Raw genomic sequence first — 15,072 nt, forward strand, 5'->3', positions numbered from 1 at the left:
TTTCTTTAGTAAAAATAAGCAAAATGTAATCAAAGAAGGGGAGACAGAAGGGGTTATGTCTCTTAAATTCCCATCTTCTCAACACATCTCATGTGCCCCCATACATTCCCCACCTTACTGTTATGACCCAGATAGATGTTCTTTCTCCAGCTGAAGGGTAGCCCCACTCTCTTTTCTCACAGAAAATATATTCCACTCTATGTGTCAATGGATTAAATACTGGAGGTTTACAAACAATCATTCTGTACTTTAAAAATTTTAAATTGTTATTATAAAAGTGACGTACAGAGGGGTTACAGTTACTTATGTCAAGTAAAAAGTATCTTTCTTTTTGGACAATGTCATTCCTTTCATAACTCTCCCACTGTGGTGGTTATTCTTGATATATGGTCTTACTTCCTGCCCAGGTATACACCTGAGTTGTGATCCTCTTGTTTTAGGCTTCTCATCCTGAGATGACAGATGTGCACCACCATGACAATATTCTCTTCGTTGAGATAGAGTCTCATGAACTTTTTTTATCTGGGCTCCACTGGAACTAAGATTCTCCCAATCTCAATCTCCAACTTAGCATAGGATGACAGGTGAATACCACCACGGGCTGAGATATGGTTTTGCAAACTTTTCTGCCTGAGCTAACCTCAAATCACTATTCTCCAGATCTCAGCCTCCCAAATAACTAGGATTACAGATGTGAGCCACTGGTGCCTGACTTGATTTTGCATTCTTGTGAAGGAATGTACAGTAACTGATTATTGCCACCTAGTAAGAAATCAAAGGCAAGTTCTTAAACTTTTCACCACCAACATATGATGATTTATACTAAGATTCTTAACTAGAAAAATTTACATATCAATAGAGACAAAGAGTAAGGAAATAAACTAAATTATTTGTAAGAACAATATTAGATATTACTTTTTATTTCATTATAGTCATAGTATGTTTGTAGAATTTTAAAAGTAGGAACTAAATTCCAATGTGAGGAGAAACAACCTAATTTTTTTATTGTGAAAATACTGTACAGAGGGGTTACAATTACATGGGCAAGGTAATGAGTGCATTTTTTTTTTTTTTGGGTCCAGTCATGGGCCTGAACTCTGGGCCTGGGCGCTGTCCCTCAGCTCTTCAGCTCAAGGCTAGCGCTCTACCACTTGAGCCACAGCACCACTTCTGGCTTTTTTCTTTTTGCTTATGTGGTGCTGAGGAATTGAACCCAGGGCCTCATGCCTGCAAGGCAAGCGCTCTACCACTGAGCCACCTTCCCAGCCCGGTGAGTGCCTTTCTTATCAAGCATTGTTGCCTCCTCCTTCATTTCCCCTTCCCATTCCTTCCCATTTCCCACCCCCCCTGTGCCGCTCCCCCCCATTCTAAAGTTGTAAAGTTTGTTTTTCAACATAATGACTTGTACATCTCATTGTTGCAATGGGTCCACCTGTATCCCTATTTATTTTTTTTTCTGTATCCCTATTTAAACAATTTGTTTTTTCCCTTCCTCTCCACGAATTATACCAACATCAAATACAGTGAAAGCAGGGGTTATACCGTAAAGCAACAAAAAAAATCTTATAAATGTGTTAGAAACAATTGCAAGAAAGAAAAAACATTTGAGTCCTTATCTTGGGGTTCATTTTGCTTAAAATCAACTTATCTGACCATTTCTGCTTGTCTCAGACATATACTAGTTATTGCTAAGGGAAACCATGGGACCTATGTTTCTTTGGGCCTGGCTTACTTCACTTAATACAAATTTTTTCCAAGTCTTTCCATTTCCTAACAAATGGAGCAATGTCATTCTTTCTGAAGGAGGCAGAGAATTCCATTGTGTATATATACCACATTTTCTTGATCCATTCATCTGCTGAGGGGCATCTGGGTTGGTTCCACATCTATGGTAAATAATAGCACATGGTTGTGCTGGTAGCTTTAGTATGGTATTGTTTGTGATTGTTTAGGTAAATGCCCAAAAGTGGGATTGTTGGGTCATAGAGGAGGTCTATGTGGAGTCTTTTGAGGAACCTCCATACTACTTTCCAAAGTGGTTGAACAAGTTTACACTCCAACCAACAATGAAAAATATGGAACGCTTCACGAATTTGCATGTCATCCTTGCACAGGGGCCATGCTAATCTTCTCTGTATCGTTCCAATTTTTAGTATATGTGCTGCCAAAGTGAGGACACAACCTAATTTCTGTAAGAGGTCAGGGCTCCAGGATCAAATATAATTGCATTATATGGGACTAAGAAAATTTGTAGATGAGATTAATAAATTATTGGTCTTTAAGAAATTATGGAAAGCTGGAGGAATATGAAAATCAAGATTTGATGTTTTGATGTCTTAAAACAGGAAGTAGATTCCTAAACCTTGCTAAAAGTGTAGGACAACAGCCCCGGCATACCCTGAAAGTTTGTTAGAAATGCAGTCAGGCACCATCGCTGACCTACTGAATCAGAAACTGCATCTTAACAAGATATTCAGTTGAACATCTTAACATTAAAATTTGAGAAGCACTAATATAAAGTAGTAAGAATGCTCTAGAAAAAGGCATGACAGGTTTACCTTGTTTTATATTTTGTATATTTACATAAATGAAAAAGTCAGATTAAATAGCTATAACTGAATCATTTCAGAGAAATGACCCATAGTAACAGAGTATCAAAATCCATCTACCTGCTTTTCTAGAATCCAGAGTATACATGCTACCTTCCAACAGTGCCATATATAATTTGAATCTCACAAATGTGTTACTTAGAATTGTCTGCTCTGTAAAAGGTGAAGCTTGATTGAAGGTGAACATTTTGAAAACATCACCTAAAAGGTAAGTTATTTCCATCAATTTTGTGTATTTAAATTTTTATGTATTAATATTTATGTGTTCAAAAGTTAATTCTGCATCCAAGTGAGTATCACAAAACTAGGTCTGGACTACATTAGCTCAGTCTACTGCAAAAAAATTGCATTCACTTTGTTAACAGTAAAGTACTGCACACTTAGCTATTGTTGCTAAAAGCCAAACTTCTCTACATAAAATGATCATTAAAAGCATTGTCCATCTTATAATGCAACTTTCTATGCCACCCACAGATGTCAAAAGTATAATGTAAAGGAGCAAAGCAGATTGTAAAAAAAAAACCCAGTTTTAGATATGTAATCAAATTTTATTATTAACTGGATGACGGTAGAAGCATGTTACATGACACAAACAGATAAGAAAATATAAGCTATATTTTAAAATTGAAATCTTAAGATATAAATTATTTTTTTTTGTTCTTCATGGGGTTTGAACTCATTTTATTGGTCATGGGGCTTGAACTCAGGGCCTGGGCACTGTCTCTGAACTCTTTTACTCAAGGCTAGTGCTCTATCACTTTGATCTAGAGCACACTTGCAGTTTTTTGGTGGTTAACTGGAGATAAGAGTCTCACAGGCTTTCCTGCCCCAGCTTGCTTTGAACCGTAATCCTTAGATCTCAGCCTCCTGAGTAGCTAGCATTACAGGTGTGAGCCACCAGAGCCCAGTTAAAAATATAAATTCTCAATTGTCAAAAATTGTGTGCCAGTCCTGGGGCATGAACTCAGGGATTGGGTGCTACCTTTGATATTTGTTTTTGCTCAAGGCTACCACTTGACCACACAGCTCTGCTTTGGGCTTTTTGCTGTTTAACTAGAGATAAGAATCTCACAGAATTTCCTACCCAGGTTGGATTTGAACTGGTATCTTCAGGTGTCAGTCTTCTGAATAGCTAGGATTATAGGTGTGAGTCACCTGTGCCTGGATAATTTTCTAATTTTTTTAAATGAATTATTCTGATGATTTGTAACTAGCAACCTGAAAACTGTTCTTTTATATAAGTATGTCAATATCATCATGGGCTTATGTAGGGCTACTATATATAAATGGAAAATGTGGGTACTAGACAAAAGGGAACAAATGAGTGAATGGTTGAATGAATGACAAATGGCTAAGAACATAATGTATTCTAATTCTGATATTACAAAGTTGTCTAATGTGAATTCAATACCATGCTTACAATGTCATTCAAAATTTTCATATTAGTATTATTAACTTAAAAAGTGAATGTATGAAAAGGGAACAGTGAATGAAAACAATCATATCATTCAATGTTGAAAAGGATGTGGGAAATTTGATGTGACTATTGGAGGAAACCGTAGGTGGAGAGGCAAGAAAGATGGAATGGTTGACGCTGATCAAGATGCACTGTACATATAAAGGGACATACTAAATTGTAACCCATTTTCACAACCACTTATAAATAAAAATTTTTAAAGAAAAGCAAACTAATGTTTCCCATTATAAGAATATTGTAAATCAAAAATTCTTTTTAGGATTCCATTGTTAAGACTATTCTTGTAAGTTTGTAGATTAGGTCATTAACATCTCTGGAAACCAATTTGAGCACAGAACAGCAAACCAGATTATTCCTTGTCAAATGAGTTTCCCAAAAAGTGACTTCTCTAAGAATAGGTGAATTTAATTTTACATCTGTATTACTGCCTATGAGCACATTTTCAGAGAGAAATTCAGAACATTTATATGAGCTGTCATATTCATCCAAAAGGTCAAGTCATCGAAGTGAGGCCAGGATTTTTCCCTTGGTTGACATGAATAAGGCAAATTCATTCAATAACTCAAAATTTATCTCTACTGCCTCTTGTAAATGTTATGCTGTAATATCCAAATAGCCCCTTCAAGGCCAAAGTGCTTATTCCCCACTTTCTCTTCATGAATTTGTTAGGCTGCAGAGAGCTACCAACTCAAGGTCCCTTTCCAAGGCAGCCACCAACCAATGACTGGCTAACAGTGGTTTGTAAGTAAGTCTCAGCTATATTATCCTGATTGAGAACAGCACCAAGGGATTTTCCCATCACCAAAACTCCTTATGCTTAAGGCTGAGGCCTAGTGACTGTATTTTGACCCAATTTCTCCCATATGTCATGGACAGATATATGGGTTATTTTATATTTTGACAGCTATGAATGATGTGGCCATGATTATTGGCATATGGTACAAGTTTTGTATGACTTCATGCTCAGGATGTTCTTGGAGGGCTATGATTTAGAGGTGGTTTATTCTGCAAAGTTTCATGCCTTGAAGTCATGACAGTGTTGAGAGGATGCCTTGGGTTGGATTCTTAGGCCACGGTTGTGCTGCCCTTTCAAAGACATGCCTATGTCCTGGAAGGAGTTCTTATGAGAATAAATGGGTAGGAAATCCTAAGCCTGACACCTCAGTCCCTCTCTGGAGACTGTACTAGGATGGAATTACTTACACATATGCTTGCATCATCGCCATTGGCTGAGGAAACATGCCCCAACCAAGGTGATACCACTGCCACAACCTTGAGCCTTCAAATCTATAAGCTCAAGAAATCCCTTTTCTTCATAACTAGCCTACCACAAGCATTTCATTATAATGACAAAAACATTAACTAATATACCGTTACATAATGACTCTATGGTGTATTAACACCATTTTCCAAAGCAGATGCACTATTTTACATTCCCAGCAGCAGTATATGAGCTTTACAATTTTTTCATCCTTATCAATACCTGCTATCACTTGGGTTTTTCTTTAGTATAGTCATCCTAGTGGATATGAAGTGGTTTCTCATTATGGTTTTGATTTGCATTTCCATGATGGCTAATTACGGTTGAATATCTTTGCAAGAGGTTATTTCACAGTGATTCCAATGGCACTGAAGTCTGAGAACATTGAAAGGTCTGTAAAATTCTCAAGGTCTCTTTTGACATTATTAATCTCAGAGAAATATATAGCTTTCAAAACCGTACCCACTCATTTCTTTTTGTTCTATATTATTCTGGCCTACAGCTTAACTTAGAGCAAGCAACTCCTGTTTTATAAAGTCATATTTTATTTATTTTATTTTATCTCCTTCAAACATAATATGAATTTCAAAATTGTTTACTATTGTATAAATTACTAAGGAAGCAGTACCACCTAAAGTGATCAGCACAATAATAAATATGCTCACAAAAGTATGTGTGTATACATACATATAACTCAGTAAATTAAGAAAGCCATGGAAAATGTTAGTCTTTAAGAGAAAAAAAATCAATTTTTCTGTACCTTCCACAATCCATCAGCAGCTTAGCAATGCTAAGACAGAAGTCAATACTCATTTCACAACGTAGTACTTCTCTAATAGCTAATAAAAGAAAAAATAGAATAATATTAACATCTTCATTTTCATGAAGTTTTTTTCTTTTATTCAAAATTCCTTATTAAAGTTTTCCATACACCATACTTTGCCTAACAATTCATCAACATCTTTTCAAGTAGAAATATCCCAAAACTAGAAATAGAGTGGTATCACAGCCTCTTTACTATGGATGGCAAAGTAACTTACTGCAAAGCAATTGGTAAACATTATATGATAAGAACACTCGGGTCAAAAGCTTGGGATCTGACTTCAATAAGCCATTTGCACCCATAAAGCATAGGCAAATCACTTCATTTTTCTGCACCTTAATATGTAATCTGCAATATAAGGAATATGCTACCAATGTCTTAGTGTTGCTGAGAGGATTTTTTTTGCATGAGCCAGTGTAGGGAAATAATATAGCAGTGTACTTAGTAAACCTTGTATAAATTACAGTTAGTGTTACTATTATTTCCTTTATTTCAGAAATTGAAAAATGGGAAAGGGTTTACAAATAAAGACATTAAAAACAATGCTTATTATAACAATAGAGAAGATATAAAACCCTGTAGCAGCCTTAAACTATCATGCAATTACTAAAACTACTGAATATAAAATAGCATGGAAAAAGAATATGCACTAATATAAAAATGACTAATAAGTGAATCATTGGAATATAACACTGTCAATAAATACACAGAATAGACTAAGCAAAAGTACTGAAAATGGATTTTCAAATTTTCCAGTTGAGTTTAGTGACTGTGTTTAGTTTCAATATTTATTCAGCAAATGTTTAATAAGTATATTTTCTGAGCTAGGAATTGTGTTTGTACTGGGAACTAACAGTGAACAAAATGCACACACACTCCAGTGTGTGAACTCAGGCTTGATGTACACATACTCCAGGCTTGAACTCATAGCTCTGGTGTTATCCCTGAGCTATTTTGCTCAAGGTAGCACTCTATCACATAAGCCACAGCTCCATTTTCAGCTTTTTGGTGATTAATTGAAGATAGAAGTCTCATGGACTTTCCTGCCAAAGCTAGCTTCAAACTATGATTCTCAGATCTCATCCTCCTGAGTAGCTGGTATTACAGGCATAAGCCTAACTAACCATGGATGTTTTTAATCTCCAAATTTTTCTTAGAGAATTTGTGATATTTTGTCATAATAATAAGTGCGTATTTTTAGATATTTTTCTACTATTAAAATGCCAATATAATTTTAATGCCAGGAATTAGATAATTCATTCTACAAGTGAAGTTCTTCCCATTAGTAATGAAATGATAATGGTTTGTCTCGGGGGATGAGGTCAATGAGGAAAGATGAATGGAAAGAGAAAAGGTAGGCAAATACAGTCATAATATTCAGTGTACTATATCAAAAGCCAGAAAACTTGAGGGATGAGTGGGATTTGAGATAGATGTTTACAGAAGAAGGATGAAAGGGATAACACTGATCAAGATGCACTGTACACATAAGTTGACATGTTGAATTGAAACACCTTTGTACAACTACGTAAATATTATTTTATTTCTTTGTTTTTTGGGATTAGTCCTGGGGCTTGCACTCAGGGATCTAGCACTGTCCCTGAGGTTTTCGCTCAAGGCTAGCACTCTACCACTTGAGCCACAACTCCATTTCTGGCTTTTAGGTGGTTAAATGGAGATAAGAGCCTCACAGACTTTGCTGCCCAGACTGGCTTTAAACTGTATTTAGGACCTCAGCCTCCTCAGTAGCTGAGATTACAAGTGTAAGACACCAGTGCCTGGCTCAAAGATTATTTTTAAAATAAATAAACTAGTGCTTGGGATGTAAATGCTTGGTAGAGCACTTGCTTAACATTAGAATCCTGGATTCAATCCATCAAGAAAAATAAAGCAGACAACAAAAAGAAAAATTCATACATTTTCTCAATGTAATAAAAAATTTAAGTCAATTTTATTATTTAAAAATATTTAAAATTTGGGCTGATGAGGGGGGGTCTGCTAATTTGTAACTAAACTTTTTACTCTAAGAGGAGTTTCTAGGTTAAGTGAAAGCAATCTTAAACAACAATCATTGTTGAACTCCACTTCTTAAATATATTTGGATGAAAAATGTAATGAAAAATTGTAGTTCAAAACTAATCAACTTCAAATTTGATGACTCCAATAATCTACCCAGTTTTCTATATTGTATTATATGAATAAGCCTATTCATTCAATAGGTGAATTGGCTTGTTTATTCCTCTAAAGCAAAACAGTGGATTGTCTCCCTAATTCATAACATTTTCCACCTGTGTATGCAAGATGGTACTGTCATCCAGTTATGCAGGATCCTCTCTACATTTGAGTTTCTAAGGTCTCAAGTGTTTAAAATTCCAAAGCTCACAGAAAGATTTATCAATACTAAATTAGCATAAAATTTAGAGCTACTTCTAAATTTATTGTCCTAATTATTAAAAGTGATTATTCGTTGAATAATCCATAATTATACTAACAATTATATATGTAAATAATTCAGTTCTTAAAGACTGATAATATACTAAAACATGTGCACATTAAGAGAATTTAAAGAAAATTATTTTTATGAATAAACAAAACTGAAATATTGTTATGAGCCAGTGTGCATGGACATATCTTGCCTCTTTTACTGTAGCTACAAAGTAGTAACTGTAGTAGTAATAAAAATATATATAACATACATTGCACAGTTGCAACACAACATATAAGATAATTATTATTATTACTACTACTATTATTATATCTCATATATTTATTTATTCATTTATGTATTTTGCCAGTACTGGGGCTTGAATTCTGGGTGCTGTCCCTAAGTCTCTTTGTACTCAATGCTAGTGCTCTACCAGAGCCACAGCACCACTTCCTGCTTTTTCTGAGTAGTTTATTGGAGATAAGAGTTTTATGGATTTTCCTGCTGGGAGTGGCTTTGAACTGGGATCTCAGCCTCCAGAGTGGCTAGGATTATAGGTATGAGCCACCAGAGTCCATCTCTTTTTAAGATGAAAAATCTGAAGCACAGAAAAGTTAAGTGCCTTGTCAGCACACACCCATATATCAGAATATTCTTTTGTGCTATGTACCCTTAAGAATTATGAAAAGCAGGAAATAATATTCTATAAGTAATTATAAACAGTATATTATTAGACAAGCTCTCTCCATTTAATAGGTACTCTTTTTCCTTTGGCAACTGTGAAACCTGGGAGATCTCAGCCTGGCTGTGGACACAGATCTCATTATTCTCTTCACTCAGCACTTTTTTAGTATCAATCCCCACTTTCAAGCTCCTCAATAAAATACTCCCTCACTGCTACCAGAAAAGGTGATTTTTCTTCAGGGATGTTAAGACTTCAGAATGCTTGGATAGCTGACATTCTCCACTAGACTAAAAGAAAACTGATTGCTTTCATTCAGTCTTTTTTAACCATCTTTTCAATTTGCTGCTGTTCTTTTTTCTCTTCCTTCCTAGTTGATAATCATTTTCATACGTGATCAGTTTCCTTCTCAGCCACCACTAAATTATACCTATTGTGAGTATACTACAAAAGATCTTATCTTTAACTAATTAGTGGTGATATTTCAAAATGTTTGCGAATCACACACACACATACACACACACACACACACACACACACAGATGGTACCTTCAAGGATATCGACATTAGCTGCTTCAGCTTTCAATAGGATTCTCATCTTTAAGAAAAGCCCATCTGGATGTAAAAATTCCTATTTTAAATAAAGAAATCACAATATTATAACTCTGGAATTTAAAAGACAATTTTCAAGTACAGTAATTGTTTTATTCAACCACTGCATGATAACTCAAGATCAAAGAAAATCAGAATTATAAAAGACCACATACCAACATTTGGCTTATCCCTGAGCTTATTTTCTTGAATCTAAACAAAATAATACTAGGAAAAGTCTAATAAGACACTTCCATGAAAAGAAGGGGTAACAACGACCAACAAGTAATGTACTCATTGCCTTACTCATATAACTGTAACCCCTCTATATATCATCTTTACACTAAAATAAAAAAGATATTAAAAAAGAAAACACTTTTATGGAGTGACAAACATTTAATGGCAAGGTCAATATGTTTACTGTGTGACTATCAGCCATATTCTCAGTAAGTAAAACCTCTTGAGATTTTAATAAGTAAAGTCCTTTGTAAACAATGGTAGAATAAAATTAAAAATGTATTTTTTACAGGATATGCATGTCATGTCTACTGTTACTAACAATGTGCTCTAAATAATGTTTCCAAGTTATTAGCCAGCCCTAAGACAACAGGCTGGCTCTAAGTTTTGCTTCACTGGTTACATCTTTAAACAACTGGTTAAAATTAAAAGTGCACATGGCTGGGGAAGGGAGGGCAAAACTGGGAGAGAGTGAGGGAAGGAGTAACATCGTCCAAATAGAAATGTACTCATTATCTGAGTTTTGTAATTGTAACACCTATGCATATCACCTCTATAACAACAATTTAAAATTATAAAATAAAAACATAAATTAATTAAAAGTGCAGGTACTAGTGGCTTATGCCTGTAATCTGAGCTACTCAAGGAGGCTGAGATCTGAGGACCACGGTTCGAAGTCAACGTGGGCAGGAAAGTCGGTGAGACTCTTCAATTACCCACAAGAAAAGCTGGAAGTGGGGCTGGGAAGGTGGCTCAGTGGTAGAGCGCTTGCCTTGCATGCATGAGGCCCTGGGTTTGATTCCTCAGCACCACATAAGCAAAAAGAAAAAAGCCGGAAGTGGCGCTGTGGCTCAAGTGGTAGAGTGCTCGCCTTGAGCTGAAGAGCTGAGGGACAGTGCCCAGGCCCAGAGTTCAGGCCCCACGACTGGAGCTCCCCCCCTCAAATAAAAGCTGGAAGTGGAGCTGTTGCTCAAGTGATAGAGTGCTAACCTTGAGCAAAAAAGCTCAGGGACAGCTCCCACGCCCTGAGTTCAAGATATAGGACCTGAACAACAACAAAAAAAGATATTGTTTGAGTCAGTGCTCATGGCTCACACCTGTAATCCCAAGTACTCAGGAGGCTGAGATCTGAGGAGCTCAATTTGAAGCCAACCCAGGCAGGCAAGTGCTTGAGGCTTATGTTCAATTAACCACCAAAAAGCTGTGTAGCTGTAGCTCAAGTAGTAGAGGGCCAGCCTTGAGCAAGAAATCTAAAAATTGCTCTCAAAATTCAATGGAGTTCAAAGGTTTGTTTTTAGTCCTTGTGAGCTGCTGTAACAAAATACCATAATTGGGTGGCACATACACAACAAAATTTACTTCTCATACTTCTGAAGGCTGAGAACTCCAATATTAAGGTACCAGCAGACTGAACATCTGGTAAGAGCCTTCTTCCTCCAAAACTCTACTTTCTCCTATCTTAAGTCCTCGCATGGGAGAAGAGATAATCAAGCTCCCTTTTGGGCCTCTTTTATAATGGCACAATGCCATCATAGAGAAGTTCACTATAACATCATTACCTCCAAGTCCCAACATAATACTGCAATCTTTAAAGTTATGATTTGCACATATGAATTTTAAGGGGACACAGACATTTAGATTACAACAATATTTTACCTTGCCTTTCTGGTACACAGAACAGATTGTAACAATCCATTTTTAGGAGGAATACTGAAACAAATGACTAAACTGGATTTCAAAACGTGAATCAAAGCTTTTTTAAAAAAGTATTAATATTCAAAAGTAAAAATTGCTTATACCTTGTTTGCTAGATTAATAGCAATGATGCCCTTAGTATAACATTCTCCAGTATGGCAATCAAAATAAACAGTGGCTAGGGACCGTAGAACTTTAGCCTATAATTTTTAAAAAAGGAAATAAAAACATTTAGCTGAAACATAAGCTACAACTCAATAGTTGACTAGCATTTACACAGTGACAGGCATCTTTCCAAACAACCATCTTTTCCATCCACATCTTTAAACAACCACATAGTTTTAAGATATATCTCATGATTATGATACTTCCAACATCAAATGCCTACTTTTGCCATTTACAGTTATGGAATAATACAGTTATGTGTTTTATTATTTTATATCTTGATTTTTTTGCTGTTGGATTTCTGCGTGTGTGTGTGTGTTTCTGTGTGTATTTGAGATGGGAACTTGTTCCTTTCAAAGATATGGATTTGAACTCCTAGGCTCATACAATCAATCCTCCTGCCTCAGACTCTAAGTGGCTGGGTTAACAGGCACATGATATTGTGCCTAACATGTGTCTTGCTTTCTTTGTTAAATATTATATGTGAAAACATCCCATTATAATCATTACAGTTCACGGAGTCTCATGATTATATAATATTAGGTTAAGTGACAATGTCACTAAATATAATATATTAGCATATTCAATATTTATTGCAGTGCTAAGGATCAAACTCAAGGCCTCATGAACTTTAAGCAAGCACTATAACACTGAGCTACATACACAGCCTTATAAATTTTTAATTGTGATAATATAAACATAATTTTGACTATCTTAGCCATTTTAGGTGTACATTTCAGTAGTATTACATATTTTTACAGTGTTGTGCAACCACCACCACTATCCATCTCTGAAATTCTTCATCATCCAAAATTGAAACTGGACTTATTAAACAATGTTCCCTACTGTTTGTACGTCCTAGTCTCTAAATTTGACTACACTGGGTACTTCATATAGTAGAACCATTTGGTATGTTTTCTTTGAAGGGTTTATTTCACTTAATGTAATGCTATCATAGTTCATCCATGTTGAAATGAGTCAGAATAGCTTTCATTTTTAAGCCTGAATAATAGTTCATTACATTCACTTGCATTATTTTTATCTTTCAAACATAAGGGTAGAAGCTATATTTCACATTTTTCTTTTTCCCATTTTCACAGTACTAGATATATAACGTAGATGTTCAGTTACATTTTGATTGGCATATCATAATGGTACAAAGATATATTCAAAATTTTCCATTTTGCTATGGCATGTAGTAATTTTGTTAGATTTGCTTACATAATCACATTTTATTTATTAAATATTTAAAGTAGCATTCATACCCAGGCATGTTCTATTTAGGTGGTTGGCAGGAAAACCTCAAACAATTAAACATGTAATAATAAAAGAAAAACTAAAAACCCAAACATTTTCCAAAATATTATATGTATATAAACATATATGTACTCATGAGTACATTTTGAACCTATGAGGTATATTATATTATTATGTAAATTTTCTGCAAACTAATTCACTCAGATATTAAATGATGTGCCCAATGGATAATCTAATCACAAATGGGAGATTAGAATATTATGACTTTATAAATATTATAAACTATATTTTTTCAACCTAATCCAATATTTAATAGGATCCTTACCAGCATATCTGGTCCAATAGAACTTTTATCCATCTTCCCAATATCATAGCTTTGGCTATAATTAAAAAGGGGAAAAAGTATGTATAAATACTCATTTCAAAGTACATATAATTTTTCAAGATTATATATTACAAAGAAGGCCAAGCAAATCATACTTTATTTCAATTTTCTATGCATTAAACAAATTATTAGCCAACTGAGATATGAAAATCAATTTTATAAAGCAAAATATTCTAACTATAGAAAAAACAAAATTTCCTTAGGAGATACCTAATAATTGACATTGTAATTACATTAATGCTTATTTCTATTTGGATATCTGTGCATGTGTGTATGTATTTTGTTTACTAAAATAGTTTAAATACACACACACAAGATTTTATTTAGTGGATGTATAATTGGAGCAGTACTGGGAATTGAATGAAGACATTGCACCACTTGGGCTATGCCCCGAGCTCTATTTAATGAACACATCTTCAATGTATAAGAAATATAAATATATAAATATATTTTAAAATAAATAAGTACAGCTACAGCTGTTTTCACCAAAACAAATATATTAACAATATTCAGTAGTTCCCTTTTGTACCTGAATTACCTGATTCTAACCAACAAAGTAGGAGTGATTTCTTTCTCTTTTTTTTCCCCGAGATTAGGACTCAAACTCAGTGTCTGATGCTTGCTTTTACTCATTTTTGCCTGGTGCTCTACAATCTGATTCATGCCTCCAACCCCAACTGATTTTTAATATATCCTAGATTAATATTTAAAATTAGAAAGCATGAGGAGTAAGTAAAATCGACTTTTAGTTTGCTGCATTAGTTACCAAATCATGTTGTCTATGGGTAAATCTAATAACCACAAATAATATGGTAATATAAGTCTCAGAGTTCCAAAATCTAAAACTCAAAAAGCAAAACAAGTTTGGTACTCCATGGGAGTATGTCAATGAAATTTGGTGAATTGAACTAAACTGAAGATAATACTTTAAAATACAAAATCTCTTTAAAAATAAGCTGAAACTACATAGTGAAATCTAGGCCAACCTGGGCCACATAATGAGACCCTATCAAAAGCAAACAAAACACAAAAAGTGCAGAGTTAGAGCTGAGAAAAGTGAATTTTCAGCATCTTAACAAGGACATAATGCTGGCCTAATCACTGTAAGCCCTTTTTCATAGCGGTCTGATTTAGAACACTGAACTGTCTATCAATAAGCAGTATGAGAAACTTTCAGGACACTTCCTAGTGAAAGAACCATTCTATGGAAAATTAAACATTAAAACAAAAAACAAGCATTTAAAGTCTTCAGAAATTATCCCAAGGGAAGATAAAAAATAGGCAAATACATCTTAATGAAAGTTGGCTAATTCTCAGCATGAACAGCAATGCTCAGGTTAAACTACTTGACCTATGAACTGCTTCCATCCATCCTGATGGAAGCTGTAACAGACAGTTGTAGTCAAGAAGATGGACTTTTCTTCTTTCTCCAGTCACTAGAATCCAGGCTGTTTTGCATTTGAAA

At 34.8% G+C, this 15,072-nt stretch overlaps 1 protein-coding gene and 1 non-coding gene across 2 annotated transcripts in view; both read right to left on the minus strand.

Moving 5' to 3' along the window:
• The window catches only part of Tex11 (testis expressed 11), a 219,123-nt gene that overhangs the window by 131,781 nt on the left and 72,270 nt on the right, over positions 1 to 15,072 (minus strand). The window contains exons 10-13 of the mRNA XM_070039363.1: positions 13,548 to 13,602; positions 11,905 to 12,000; positions 9,827 to 9,908; positions 6,108 to 6,186 (exon numbers count right to left, since the gene is read on the minus strand). Coding sequence (XP_069895464.1) covers positions 6,108 to 6,186; positions 9,827 to 9,908; positions 11,905 to 12,000; positions 13,548 to 13,602 — 312 coding nt within the window. The remainder of the gene's footprint in view (positions 1 to 6,107; positions 6,187 to 9,826; positions 9,909 to 11,904; positions 12,001 to 13,547; positions 13,603 to 15,072) is intronic.
• Positions 2,070 to 2,177, minus strand: LOC138840629 (U6 spliceosomal RNA). The gene has a single exon (XR_011376180.1). It is a non-coding gene; the product is annotated as a U6 spliceosomal RNA (small nuclear RNA).

Source organism: Dipodomys merriami, unplaced genomic scaffold, assembly GCF_024711535.1.
Source record: "Dipodomys merriami isolate MVZ:Mamm:240054 unplaced genomic scaffold, mDipMer1.0.p SCAF_3, whole genome shotgun sequence".
NCBI classification, from domain to species: Eukaryota; Metazoa; Chordata; class Mammalia; order Rodentia; family Heteromyidae; genus Dipodomys; species Dipodomys merriami.